Source organism: Schistocerca gregaria, chromosome 3 (assembly GCF_023897955.1).
Source record: "Schistocerca gregaria isolate iqSchGreg1 chromosome 3, iqSchGreg1.2, whole genome shotgun sequence".
In the NCBI taxonomy this organism is placed as follows: Eukaryota; Metazoa; Arthropoda; class Insecta; order Orthoptera; family Acrididae; genus Schistocerca; species Schistocerca gregaria.
Genome location: NC_064922.1, coordinates 497,449,562 through 497,464,894, shown reverse-complemented (window position 1 = coordinate 497,464,894; position 15,333 = coordinate 497,449,562). Strand labels below are relative to the sequence as shown.

Genomic DNA, 15,333 nt, shown 5'->3' with positions numbered 1-15,333 from the left:
GCCGAAACTAAGTCCGCAGTGCTGCAGTACCTGGAGAAGCGGGAAGGTCTACACTGCTACAGGACGCGCATCTGACTCGCGGGTGAACAAGAATACAAGAGAGTGGGCCCGGCAACGGGCGGCTGGGTATATTCGACGCACCATGCGGCTTCCTCCGCCCTGATTGGTCAGGACCGAGAAAAACATGTGGGCGGCATGGAATTTTCCAGAGCGTTGCCTGCTAAGCAATGCCTGGGGCGGCATTACCTCGTAAGCACATGAGGGAGGCGCGTGGCCAAGGTGCCCTTCCTCAGTGCTGACTTCCTGTTGCTAAACTGTGGGACAAAAGAATTTACAGGCAGCTAACACAGCCGGCTGTGGCTTGGCCGCAATGGAAAAATGAAGTTACCGTTTGGAAGCCCATATAATAAAGTAAAATCCCATATTGTCTGGATCATCCTTTACATTTGTATATGTTGAATACAGACTTTTGATTAAACTAAAAAGGAAAAAGACAGAGATATTGGCTGGAACACAATTTATAGAGTATACTATAACTAATTAAAGTTATTTTCACATTGAATTATTGTAAGTGGAAACTGTTCATTAGTTAAACGCTTGTTCCTTTACAACAGATGTAGGGTACGAGGTTTTCCACAAATTTTCTACCCAGTGATTTTGTAAATAAATCATTTCATTGATACAAATTTTGAATATAAATGAGCAACCTTTATTAGCAGAAGATGTGTTCGTTTGTATATTCAGAAAAGTTGACCAGAACTTTAACGTTTAATTACTATGGATGAGGATCTATTAGGAAGCAAGTCTTGTTTGATATGTTCTATTATTTGTCTGAGATATTCTGTGTGGGCTTTGTGCCATGCCGTGCGCTTGTGGTGATATCCATTAATAACATATTCCCAGGCTTCACCCACATTAAGTGGTTAATTGCCCACGAGCTTTTGGCAGAGATATCCTCTGCCGCTGTCAAGCGATTGACTGTTGTATGGATACCACTGCTGTGCTTGTATAGCCTTGCCCATCGCCAGTGACGTCACTGATGCTCACTCCTACATCAAATATGGCAATATTTTGGTGGTGCAACAGCCGTGCCTGCTTCAACTCCCCAATCACAGGATCTCAGAACATACTCAACTGCAATCCATCACCTTTACTGAGGATGTTGTGTGATATTTTGATCTCTATTGCTTCATTTATTATACTATCTCAAAAGCTGTTGGTCCATTTAGTAACAGTGGTCCATTTAGTAACAGAAGTCTCATCAAATGCAATTTGGTATCCGTTTTCCAGTGCGTGTTCTGCTACAGCTGATTTTTCAGCATAGTGCATAATTAATTGCCGAATCTTTGCTGGGGGCCTGAAGACTGTGGTGATTTTTTTCTTTCTTCAGGAGCGAGCTAATCTTCCATGTTATTGAGCCACAAAACGGTAGAAACACATTACCATAGTGGTGTGGGACTGAGCACTAGTGACGTCACTGGTGAGAGCACAGCGATACAAGCGTGGCAGCGGCATCCACACGACAGTCAACCATTTGACAATGACAGAGAAGATCTCTGCTGAAAGGCCATGAACCTTGGTCTAAAACCCAAGGATATTTTATTAATAAGAAGAATTATCGAAGAGTCACAGTTTGAAGACTTCTTGAAGCTGAGTACCAGTAACAGGGTAATTCTTAATTAACTGAGCCCTCGCAACATCAGGTAATATTCAGTGAAATATTCTGTGAAATCTGAAATTCAACTGAAAGATTGCTCTTCTGTTGATACTGTACATCTTCTATTAACTTCTTGTTACAATTAAGTCATCTAGCGCAGTGAGTCCATATAATAAGTGGTTATTGTAGCAATTTTAACAGTGGGTACACTAAGGGAAATCCACACTGTGTTGTTATGATCAGCAGGGTTTGCGCAATACATTTCATTTGTGGATAGCTTAAGCTGCTTCCATACTTAACAAATTTTTGGCCCCCACATTGCAACCAACAGCTACATTGCATAGTCCAGCTCCTTCTGGTTCTTTTTTTTATTTTTTCTAAGAGTTTAGAAGTCACTGGCTGCTTCAATGTTGCAGATAAGCCGCATGCCATCATCACCTGAAGCATCACATCAACAGATGAAATTTATCAGTATCCACTTTATCAAAGGTAGAAGCAGATGCTTCTTTTGAGTATCTAAACAGTTATTCTCCAACCCTAATTAATTTTGTTAGGTCTTGGCCGCAACGTTCACCCGACATAACTCCTCTCGATTTTTTCTTGTGGGGTTATGTGGAAGACCGGGTATACGCTACACCAATAAAGGACGTGCAAGACTTGAAACAGCGCATGAGAATTGTCATCAACTCTGTCACAGAACAGATGCTCTGCTACACATGGCACGAAATCGATTATAGACTTGATGTTCTTCGCGCTACCCGTGGCGCCCATGTTCAAGTGTACTGTTCTGTCCACCTGTGTACGAAAACTTGATGAGCTGCTGCATGATTTCCCTGTATTTGTTCGTCAATAAATTGTGTTTCCTCTCAGATTTCACGAGTTCAAATGTTGGAGTCTCATTGTGGACACCCTGTATTTCAAGGAGCAACATCATGGACATTGATTAGCACAATAGAAAACTTTAGCCTGTAGCACTCCTGTCTCCCCCGCAACACTGGCCAATAGCAGTAGTGGCCTACTTTTAAGTTTCTACCTATTAAACACTCTTTGCTGAAGGGAAATTCAGCAAGGTTTTTGAATAATTTACACATATCTTCCCTTTTGATACAATAATGTGAACTTACACACATTTCAAATGAAGCTTTGTTGTCACATTGAAATGCCATAACCAGTAACTCTGATACACCTCATTGCTCTTCCTTTATCCCGTCTCCTGATCTACTTGGGGGCAAGGGGGACATTCATTTCTGAGTACTGGTATTTGTTTTTAAGAGTTCTTTTTATTGCTGAATCCCAGAAAAAGCCATGGATTGTCACCAAAGACTGTTACAAATGTCTAACTAGATGTCATCACATGAAGTTATCAAGGATTAGAGTATTGTTGATAAAAGCTCATGGTTGTGCCTTTGTGTCCTATAAAATTTCTGCTCTTTTGTATTTGATACTCTGATGGTTTTAAAAATAGTGGTTAACATTAGAGTACATATTCAGATGGTTACTTATTTCAACAGGACAGCAATACTTCTATGATTAAACTGAACTTATTTTATATGAAAATACAATTAACACTGATGATAGGTAATAGAATTATCATGTGGATGTTCTGTGTTACACAGTGTTATTCCTGTACTGCCTCCAAGGATGCTGTTCTGCTTCAGGTACTATATTTTTCTTCCAAGTATTGTAATACTTCATGAAATTTTTTAAGTTGTTTTCGAACTCAGCTCTATTTTCAACAAGTGCCAATTTTGTCTGCAAAAGACCACCATACACCAATATTTGTGATTTCCTACAACACAAAGTTTATTATTTATTGGTCCTATACTGTAAACATTTTTGTTACTGTTAGTTAACAAAAGAAGGCAGTATTTTACTGAAATGAGTCACTATTTTATTTGAAAAAAAAAAAAAACCACATGGGAATACAATCAGATCAGGATATGAAGCAAGTAGTTCTGGAATGTAAAAAATTTAGACGATGGACTGATGTTGCATCAGGTCCAAGCAACCGAAACAACATCCTATAAATGTAATCAATATAATGAAATTTACTCCCCACCTAACCAGAAGTAACAACTGGGCAAATGATTTTCATTTTATTAAATTACTGGCGAACACTGGCAAAGCACTTCAGATAAAGCAATAATTAAAAATGTAACTTTTCACATACCTTGTTTTTCAATAATTTTACACATCTGATGTTAAACAGCTCCAGTTTTTCAAGGAATTTGAGGTTTGGACTGATGTCTTTCTTTTTCATAATCTCCAACACAGTATTTATGTAACTGAAGTTGAGTCTAATACATGCATTGTGTAACATGGCACCCATTATCTCAGCATTCATCCTTAAAAAGTTTCCAAAGTACTTACACTGAAGTTGTCCATAAAACTGCAGAAGTATTAAGTACTCTAAAACAGGAATAATACACATTCTATTTGTAGAACTATTGTGAACACTAAGTTAAATGAAATGGCTACCTGTATCCTGCTGACTCCATGTCCTCCATAAGTACCTTGGCATCCACTTCATTTTCACATCCAATTGCTAAAACCCCAAAGGTCATAACATTTGGAATTAATTTTTCCTGTTGGATAATTGTAAGGACTTCCTGAAACATCAAACAGTTACATATGAACTAGTAGGAAAGGATGGTCTATGCTATTTTTTTTTTATGATTGCACTTCTGTGGTAGATCTTATAAGGTTACTGTTCTCACAGCTCATCAAAATATTGGTATGTGCAAACCAGCTTAACAGGCAATAGCATCGGTGAGTTGTGAGAATAAGTAGAATTACATCTCTGGGCACAGCAATGAATGTATTTTGTCCCATTTTTAGTGCCACAGGTAGTATGGGTTGGTTGGCAGTTGTTGGCAAGTGATTGTAGTGAGTGACTGTATGGGTTGGTCATGACAATTTTACTTCAAGATGATTCACATGTCAATCATAAGACAGTAGGCACATAAAATGGCTCAAGGTTTAATTAAATTGCTAATCGCACAGCTCAGTTAAGAACAGTAGCATATAGCGTTCAGTGAAGTTTTGTTATAATGGAATAAATTTACAACAAAAATATGGAAAAAAGAAATAAAACTTGCTAGTTTTTTTAATAAATTTTCACACACACACACACACACACACACACACACACACACACACACACACTTGTCACTTATGACCCTACATACTGCTGGCTGGACGCACACTTTTCCTTTTCGGTGAGAGTCTCCTTTACTCCTAAAGTAGCCACATTCTACCAGAACTTCCCTACTACAATTACAGTAGAAATAAATTGTAATTATCAATCAGAAATCTCATGTAAGACAAGTAAATAAGTATAATTCGTAGAAGGAGACCATGGCACCTCGGGATACAGGTCGCATCTCCCTAGACAATAGGTGAGATCTATGAGACCTCATCTAGAGCTTATTGTTCTCCATGCTTCAGCAATCTTGTACCATAGATGAGTCAGAGGGAAAAACAAAGACCCAAAAGAAAACAAAGCTTTGTACATATCAGAAAACATTGCTCAAGATTGTGCAGGGATCCTTTTAGAGATGAACATTCTTCACATGTGTGGTTTTTGTTTAGTGTGAAGAATGAGGGTGTTACACAACAGCAACAAAAGCTGCTAACAAATAATTTAACAGTGGAAAATCCAGGATGGAACAGTGACAATATTATGAAAGGCATAGTTGTTACTCACCATACAGTGAAGTTGCACATACACACCACAAAAAGACTATCAAACAAAGCTTTTGGCCAAACAGGCTTTCACCAGAAAGAATGTAGTTGAAAAGCAATATAGTGAGAACTATTGATCTTACTTTTTTTGGTATGGTGACGAAACACGCCCAATACCCGAGTGTGTTGTATGTGGTGGAAAACTCAGTAATGCTGTTATGGTTCTCAGAAAAAACTAAAGTGTCATTTGTCAACAAAACATTCCTCCCTGTTAAATGAAGATGTGAATTGTTTTCATTGGTTGCTGGATCAAAATAAATAAATAAATAAATAAAACAAGTGAAGCTCATGACTATATTGATACATTTTTCGCAAAAAAATACAGGAAGCTAGCTATAAGGTGGCCGAACTTATCACAAAGGCCAAAAAAACCATCCACAACAGCAGAAATGTTTTTAATGCCCATGATGTAAAAAAATGGTAAAAATAGACCTTGATTCAGAAGCTGCTACTGGAATTTAAAAATTCCTCTCTCTACTGACACAATCAGCCATCTGGTTAGTGACATGTCCAGTGACGACGATGACATTTTGTAGGAGAAAATAATCACTTCAACGCAAGTCCACTGATATTGGTGATAGCACAACTTCTTTCCCACATAAGGTATTTTGATGGGGTTGTAACTGTAAGTGACTTATTTTTTTGCACATAACTACTTGAACGAGCAACTCCTGAAGAAATATTTTGTGTGACTAATGAATATTTGGTCTATAAAGAATTAATGTGGGAGGATTGTGTTAGTGTTTGTACAGAATGAGCTGCATCTATGACAGGCCAAGTGAAAGGATTCGTGGGTAAAGTCTGCAAAATAAATCCTAACTTATAAACTGACCTTGTCTCATACACTGCAAAGCCATTGTCGCAAGGTTTTGCATTCTTCTCTGAAAATTCTGATAGAGGAAGTAGTAATTGAATTTCATCAAATCAGGGCCCTTTAAACATGCAGCTTTTTAACATTTTGTGTCAAGAAATGGGGTCACAGCACACTACACTCCTGCTACATACAGAAGTACAATGATTATGTCATGGTAAAGTTTTAACACGAAAATTTTAACTTGGAGATTAGGTACTTGCACTTTTACTACTGAGTGACATAAGTATGTGGATTTCTTTGCAGATGATGAATGGGTATCTTATTGGCATATCTTTCTGATGTTCTTACTCACTTGAATGAATAAAACAGAAAAATGCAAAACAGAAACAAAAATATTCTGATTAGTATGGATAATATTCAAGTATTTGTTAAATTTGTGGATACAGACAATTGAAAATGGATTGTGTGAGTTGTTTCCAACTGTATGGTTCTTACTGATGATGAAAGATGACGACAGACTTAATTAAAAAACATTCAGTATTCTTGCAGCAGAATTTCAAAGAGTACTTTGGAGGGAGTGTTGAAGATTTAGAATGAGATTGTGATTTATTTGTTGATTTCAAATATCTCCTAAATAATTTGGGTTTAGGCTTGCAAGGGGAACTAGCAGATCTGAAAGCAGACAGGATATTGAAATAAAGTTTTTCAAAGTGGCTTTGGATACATCTTGGTTATCAATAAGCTGTGAATACCCAGCTATCTCTGGTATGACAATTAATGTGCTATTACCATTTTGAACTACATATTTGAGTGAACTGGGCTTCTCAACATTAATTAAAATTAAAATGTCAAAGAGAATGAGACTCAAATCCACCAATGAAGAAATGAGGCTTGTTTTGTCAACAAATCAATCATCTGCAAGCAGCTTAGCTAAATGTACAAGTAGTATTATTTACTTTAAAAGTCATATCAGAAATTTCTATTTTCTACAGTGAATGAAAGTTAAAGATTTGTTAATAAATGAATGAGTATATTCCTGTTTTATAATAATAATAATAATAATAATAATAATAATACAACAATAATGCAATAATTCATAATTATATTAAGATTCACAGGATTTTGAGGGGACAGACATTTTGGTGTGCCGTGTTCAGCCTACGCCCGTCTGGTTATACCGTGAGTAATCGAGGGTTCTGAGACACTGCTTTAAGGTGTGAACCTTTTATAACACCACATTTCAAATGTTACCAGTTTCTGTCTACTGATCCAAGCTTTTGTTTTTTTTGGCACAAAATAATGAACATATTTATAACACTGATAAGAAATTCACTATCCTCCCCAGCCCTCCCACAGTTGTATTCCGCCACCAAACTGTGGTCAAGAGACAGCTGGACTATTCAGTTGCTTGGACATGTGGGAACTCGCCTTGCAACATATCTCACATTCTCATAATTCTCCTGGCCTCAACCTTCACAATTCCTGTCCTCCACCCACCTATCCCCTTCCCTACTTCCACTCATGCATTCTATCCTGTCAACTATCCTATGTACACCTTTCCTCTTCTTGCAGCCCTACTTTGTCTCTGCCACATCCCTGCAAGCTCCCACAGCCAGCATCCCTACCCCTACTCTGCTACTCTTCCCCCTCCCCACCTCATGTCCTCCTTGACCCATACCACCACCCTAACCATAATGCTGCTCATGTCAGATGCAATTGGAGTTGGGTCTTAGTGTCTGGAGACAGTGGCCATTTGTGTGTGAATTGTTGTTCTGTGAATGAGTGTGAGTTTTCTACTTTGGAAGGAGGACCTTGTCCGAAAGCTTAAAACATCTCTAGTCTTCTGTTCCATTGTGCCTGTCTTGTGACTCAGTGCCCTAGCAATCTGTCCCTTCCATATTGTTGACAATTAAAAAAGAAATTCTTGAAGTAATGCCAGGTTTGAGTTTTATAATAAGCCAACTGAATTATGATACAAGGGCACTTGGAGATGATGTTTCAATGGCAGTAATTAATGCTAGAGAATAGGTTAAACAAACAGTACTTGCAAAATGATTTATTGAATGTCTAGGTAACTGGAACTTGTCCTACTCGACATAAAAGGTGACAGGCAAGACATGAAAAACGTCTCTTTATAATGTATAAGATTTTTGCCAAAAATTATGACCAACTGCCTATGGGAAATAGGATTGCAATTTGGCACAGGAACTAGCTGGTCTCAGAAGTGGATATTACTATACAGACAACTCTCAAGCTGTAACAGAACTATGGAATGGATCAGTGAGTGTGAATTAGCACTTTGGCTAAGATCCATAAATACTGAGAAACTTCTTGACTAAAGTTTCAACGAAGTGTGCAGTTACAGTCCCGGGACAATAAGAAACAGACTGAACTTACGTAAATGTAGCTAAGAATATATACATCACAACTGGATCCTTTCGCACAGGACACGATTCAGCATCACACATTCAATTATTGTCATCACAGACATCAGTCTACAGTAGATCAGCTCCACGCAAGACTGCATGAGGCCAAACTTTTTGAAGGAAGCAAATCATTGCTGCAACTGGTTCTGAAGAGGAATAAATACAATGCTCTGATGTTAAGTGGCAGTGTAGCATAGTGGTTAAGATACAGTCTGGGTGTGCAAAAGTTCTTGAGTTCAAATTTTATCACGTGATATAATTTTTTTATTTTTAATCCTTTGTCACATGTTTTGATTATTGTATTCTTTTTTTTATTTGATCTTATTTTTTCATCCTTTCAGTCTTTTTTCAGAGAAACCTGCTGAGAAACACAATAGAGGGAATGAACATGCAAAGGCAGGAAATTGAAAAGACACTTAAATGTATCAAAAAAATTATGAGTAAAGAAATAAATCAGTTGGGGAAGCTGACAGGATTGACACAAGTCAAAAGAAAAAACATAAAAAGTACCAGTGGTTAGAGCACTGGAATCCTAGCTTAAATAAGGATCTAATGAAGTCATAGCACAGAAAAAGGAAGCTGGAAGGGAGAGGGGGGGGGGGGGGGGGGAGGGGTTGCAAGAGGAACCAAGGAAGGTCTCTGCTGGATTCTAAGAGATAGCAGAGGATTGCAATGATGTTTTAATGTAAGATGGGTACAGATGCTTACAGCTGAAGACTGTAATGGTGTGGAAATGTCTAGAGGAGACCTATATTCAGGAACAGACATTGGACAGCAGCAACAGTTGCTGACGATGATTGTGATGAAGTAATGCTGCTAAAATGGAGTTGCTTTTGAATTACAAAAAGCCATTATCTCCTATGTAGACATAAGTGTTCCAAAGTTGGGTAGTAATGTATATAAACTGAAATTTATCACCACTGAAGTGTTGTACTTTTCTGGGTTAGAATGCAGTGTGGCAAGTGACCTAATCATTACCATGAGCCTATTATTCATTAAATTAAAGAGGTGGTGTGGAGGACATCAAAATCCAACACACAACTGCTCTGTTTTAGATCTCCTGCAAGTCATTTCCTACTGTCAAGTAAAAAACTAATAAATTTTACCAAGAAACGACCCACAAAGATAAAATAGAATTGAAATTATGAAAAGAGGCAATCCCAACATAGTGCACTGACAATTCAAATGAGGGAGATGCAATACAAAGCAGCAACAATAAGAAATGGCTCCAAAACAATCTGAACTCTCATTCTGGAGTAAATCAGCTCTTATTTCTGTCCGCCCATCCATATATAAGTTACTCATGCTTTCCATAAATTGCTTAAGGTAACAGGATGGTTTCTTTGAAAGGGCAAATGTGTGATTTCTTCCCCATATTCCCCTAATACAGATGATGCACCATCTCTAATGACCCTGTTGTTGATGGGATTTTAAACTGTAATCTTCCTTTCATCCTTAATTTACATACTGTAATATTTATTCCAGCTGGAAACATTTAATTGTTGCTGTGTTTACCAATCTTAATGGTAGGCTATAAAACAAACATACAAATCTATACATAATAAATAAGCAGGTTGTTCTGCGTGTGTACGGCTGATTAGATATTTTATAATGAGACAATGAGAGGAAAGGTAGATCAAATTGTAGCATGTAACCATTATTGGCATGGTAGATTGGCAGAAAAATGGGTTTATTTTAATGGTTTATGATGAAGATCATCTAAACTGGAATTAGTGGAACTACAGCAGTTAACTATGACGCTGGAAGTTTTCCTTGAATCAAGTTACTTGTGATAATGCTGACACAGTGACATGTGAAAACCTGTACAACCTCAGTACTGGAGTGTCCCAGACATCGGACTCACTACTTGGCATTGATCAAGTGGGCAGATATTAAGTATATTGCTCATCCTGCATTTCACAGTCTTGTTGACAGCCAATATAAGATCTGACAACATCCCATTTTCAAACTGCGCCATTCACCATGTCAACAGCAGTGCTCTCTCTCCAGCACAGACGCCATCTCTAATACAATTTCTCATGAGGGTATCATCAAGCTACGGGGAAACTTACTTTTCCAGCTTTGTAGTCAGCTCTCACATTTCTTCTTCTTATTAACATATTGTAGAAATCAATATCCGGTTTAATACCACTTTTTTTCATGGCAGACATCAGCTCCTGCAAAGAAACTTTGATAAATAACAATGCCAATAGTTGCTAAAGCTGAGACAGCTTAAGAAGCTCCCTAACAGCTAGCAGCACTATTGTCAGTTTTCAACTGTGAAGCACAAATGGCTGCAGGTGTGAATAATAGCCATCTATACAGCTGTGAGAACAATGAGGAACTGCCATAGGCACAACAAAATCACATTATGCTATTGGAAGCGTGTGAAGCTGCTGTGCCCAGCCCACTGCAATTGTCAGGGATCACCTTACATCAACTCAACTATAGTAAGCAATGTGTTAACTCTTTACATCAACTTTATTTTCTTTTCTTGATTTAGTCATCTGTCTTTGACCACCATAAAGCTACTGAAATTGTCATAGTTTGGACAAAGTAAATAATACACAGCTAAGGTAATCAATGCAACCTAGATAACAATAAAACACTGTAGGAAAGGTAACAATAAAAACATAAATTTACAGATAATAAGAATGGTTAAGTGCAGATATGATGCCCGCGGATTTTACCTGACATGTACACGTTGATAACCATCACAATGAGTTCTGGGAAATAAAGACAGCCAGTGAGGAGCGAAATGGAGGTAGGCATTAAGATTCTAGTTTTTCATTTATTTCCCGCTGTAAACAAAGCTGAATTTTGACCATGCTTTCAGCAACAAAGATGCAATGGATACCAGAAGTGCTGTTTGGTATGAATAAGAAATTGCAATCTACTTATACTTACACAATTAGGTTGTGGGCTAATGATATTTTTGTAAATTACAATTGTTGTTGTTGTGGTCTTCAGTCCAAAGACTGGTTTGATGCAACTCTCCATTCTACTCTATCCTATGCGAGCCTCTTCATCTCTGAATAACTACTGCAACCTACATCCTTCTGAATTTGCTTACTGGATTCATCTCTTGGTCCCCATCTACAATTTTTACCCCCCCCCCCCCCCCCCCCTACTTCCCACCAAAAGTAAACTGGTGATCCCTTAATGTCTCAGAATGTATCCTATCAACTAATCCCTTCTTTTGGTCAAGTTGTGCCACAAATTCCTCTTCTCCCCAATTCTATTCAGTACCTCCTCATCTAATCTTCAACATTCTTCTGTAGCACCACAAATCGAAAGCTTCTAGCCTATTTTTGTTTCAATTGCTTATCATCCATGTTTCAGTTCCATACATGGTGACACTCCATACAAATACCTTCCGAAAAGACTTCTTAACATTAAATCTACATACAGTGTTAACAAACTTCTCTTCTTCAGAAATGCTTTTCTTGCCATTGCCAGTCTACATTTTACATCCTCTGTACTAGGGCCATCATTGGTTATTTTGCTGCTGCAACACCAAAATCCATCTACTACTTCAAGCATCTCGTTTCTTCCTCCGATTCCCTAGCATTCCCTTATTTAATTTGGCTAGATTCCATTATCATTATTTTGCTTTTGTTGATGCTCATCTTATATTCTGCTTTCAAGACACTGTCCATCCTGTTCAACTGCTCTTCCAAGTCATTTGCTGTCTCTGACAGAATTACAATCATCGACAAACCTTAATGTTTTTATTTCTTCTCCCTGAACTTTAATTCTTTTTCCATTTTTTTAAAATTGCTTTTTCAATGTACAGATTGAACAATATTGGGGATAGGCAGCAATCCTGTCTCAACCACTATTTCTCCTTCATGTCCTTTGACTCGTATAACTGCCATCTGGTTTCTGTACAAGTTGTAAACAGCCCTTCACTACCTTTATTTTATCCTTGCTACCTTCAGAATTTCAAAGAGAGTATTCCAGTCAACATTGTCAAAAGATTTCTCTAAGTCTACAAATGCTATAAATGTAGACTCTGCAAGAGAGGTGCTCTGCATTGAGGTGTAGCTTGCTCGCCAGGTTTCGAGAGGGTGCGTTTCTGGATGAGGTATCGAATATATTGCTTCCCTCTACTAATACCTCCCGAGGAGATCACGAATGTAAAATTAGAGAAATTCGAGCGCTCACGGAGGCTTTCAGACAGTCGTTCTTCCCGCGAACCATACGCGAGTGGAACAGAAAAGGGAGGTAATGACAGTGGCACGCAAAGTGCACCATTGGGTGCCTTGCGGAGTATAAATGTAGATGTAGATGTAGATGTAGGTTTGTCTTTCCTTAACCTATAAGTCGTATGATTAGTATTGCCTCACATATTCCTACATTTCTATGGAATCCAAACTGATCTTCCCCGAAGTCTGCTTCTACCAGTTTTCCCTTCTTCTGTAAAGGATTCATATTAATATTTTGCAGTCATGACTTATTAAACTGATAGTTTGGTAATTTTCACACCTGTCAGCAACTGCTTTCTTTGGAACAGGAATTATTAAATTCTTCAAGGGTAGTTCACCTGTCTCATACATCTTGGACACCAGATGGAAGAGTTTTGTCATGGCTTGCCCTCACAAGGCTATCATCTACCCCCGGGGCTGTTGGTGTGTGCACCTGTCCCTGGGTCTTTAAAGTGGAGGCTATGGTTCATGGACAGATTAACAAAACCTTCAAGACAGTTGTGTGAAGAAAAACAGAAACAATAGTGCTTGCTGGCAATACATCCTTCTTCTGAATCCTGAGAAGAAAATGTTTTGTTCTTTTGTGTTTCACCAAATGTAGCTCTGAGGCCATGAAAGTATTGGGACACTTGCTGACATCACCATCTGACAGGCAACTAGCAGAAAAACAACTGTGTCCGTGTATACAGAGAAGAGAGATGCGTGAACATTCTTTTCAACAATATCACCGAATACCACAGAAAAATCCTTTCTACTAATGAGGAAAATTTCAGAACAACTTTTTTTGGCATATTCTTTTTGCATCCGCACATCATTATATGACTTCAACTTGCAATTACACTGACTCAATATGAGTTATCAATCAAAAAATTCTTAAAGTAGGCCCACAATTAAACACCACACTGACATATACATGAATAACTTGTCAACCTTATGATCCATAATAACCAATTTTGTTTACATTATCTGGAAACCTTCCATGTTGACAGACATTAAACACAACTTTATTAAGCTACAATATTTTGCTTAGAAAAAAAGAAATTAATTCAGATACTGCAGACTATCACAACATCAGAATGAGCCACAGAATATATAAACATCTAAAATATGTGCTAACTGCAAATAATATAAATCCTAAATTTCTATAAGACAAGCGAAATTATTAGGTAACTTTATTTACAAAATGTATAACGGTAAAAAAATCTATGACATCACAACAAAAATTAAATATAACTTAGCTTCATACATGAATCAAAAGAAATGAAGAACAATATTCTCATTTGCTAACTGCATATGACTCACAATTGGCCATCTCATCACCGTAATCTTACCAACATCTAGGTGTGATGCAGAAACCCCCAACACCATAACTACACTTTAACCATAGGAGTCAAAAAGTACAGTCCTCCTTTGTAAAAATCATGATTTCCTCAGCTGTACAAAATATATATTCTTATTGCCAATTTAGTACGACATTCCTGAAAATCATTAATGCGACAGTGTTTGCTTGTAAATGTAGAGCACTTAAATGTTTAGTTTCCAACTCTACATATCTGTTTTGAGTTTTGCTTATTTCTGATAGTGGGATGAACATAATTTGTATGTGATGTGTAGATGTTCATGAGCAGGCTGCCTAGAGAGAGAGAGAGAGAGAGAGAGAGATTAACAGATAGAACCCAAAGTATGATACAACTCAAATTCCCTTTTGCGACAGAAGATTCAAGACAGTTCTGCTATGAAATCTAACGAACAACTTCTAAAATTGACATGAGGCATACTATGAAGGCCATTAAAAAAAAAACCTCCAATAGGCTATAAATAAAAAAACAAGTTCATAGAAAACAATTATTTTCTTACCAAAAGATTTGTACACTTATGGTTACTTTTCAACCTAATCAGCGAAATGACTAAGACATTTATCATACCTGTGGATAAGCTTTGTAATACCCTCTTCAAAAAATGTTGCCAATGAATTCAAATGAGCGCTGACGTTGTTTTGAAGATCTTCACTGGTTTTCAAGTGCTGCCCTCCTGCCTTCAGCACAGGGAAAAGGTGAAAGTCGCTGGGTGCCAGGTCAGGACTGTATGGTGGGTGATCAAAAATGTCTCACTGAAATTGTTCAAGGAGCTGTTCGGTTGTGCCAGCATTGTGTGGATGAGCGTTGTCATGGATCAACACAATTCCTGAAGTCAGCATTCCTCTTCGTTTGTTTTGAATGGCTCTCCACACACGTCGTAAAGCAGCAATGACAGTGGTTCCGGGCTGCATAAACTCTAACAAGCAACACACCTTTTTCGTCCCAAAACACGGTAGCCATAACCTTTCTGTTGTTGAATGTTTGTTTGAAGTTTTTTGGTTTGGTTGGTGAATTTGGATGCATCCATTGTTGTGACTGTCATTTTGTTTCCGGTGTGTCGTATTGGATCCGAATTTCATATCAAGTAACAACTGATTTCAAAAAGATCTCTCCTGTATCATGATAA

The 15,333-nt window shown here is 37.8% G+C and overlaps 1 protein-coding gene across 3 annotated transcripts in view; it reads right to left on the bottom strand.

The window, feature by feature from the left end:
- Nucleotides 1-3,055: 3,055 nt before the first annotated feature.
- The window catches only part of LOC126356194 (pentatricopeptide repeat-containing protein 1, mitochondrial-like), a 72,633-nt gene continuing 60,355 nt past the window's right edge, over nucleotides 3,056-15,333 (bottom strand). For 2 of the 3 annotated variants that reach the window (XM_050006977.1, XM_050006980.1), the window contains exons 8-11: nucleotides 10,714-10,818; nucleotides 4,136-4,266; nucleotides 3,828-4,002; nucleotides 3,056-3,409 (exon numbers count right to left, since the gene is read on the bottom strand). In XM_050006977.1, coding sequence (XP_049862934.1) covers nucleotides 3,266-3,409; nucleotides 3,828-4,002; nucleotides 4,136-4,266; nucleotides 10,714-10,818 — 555 coding nt within the window. In that variant the 3' untranslated portion in view covers nucleotides 3,056-3,265. Of the gene's footprint in view, nucleotides 3,410-3,827; nucleotides 4,067-4,135; nucleotides 4,267-10,713; nucleotides 10,819-15,333 lie in introns of those variants that run through there. The other variant, XM_050006978.1, reaches the window with a different exon arrangement.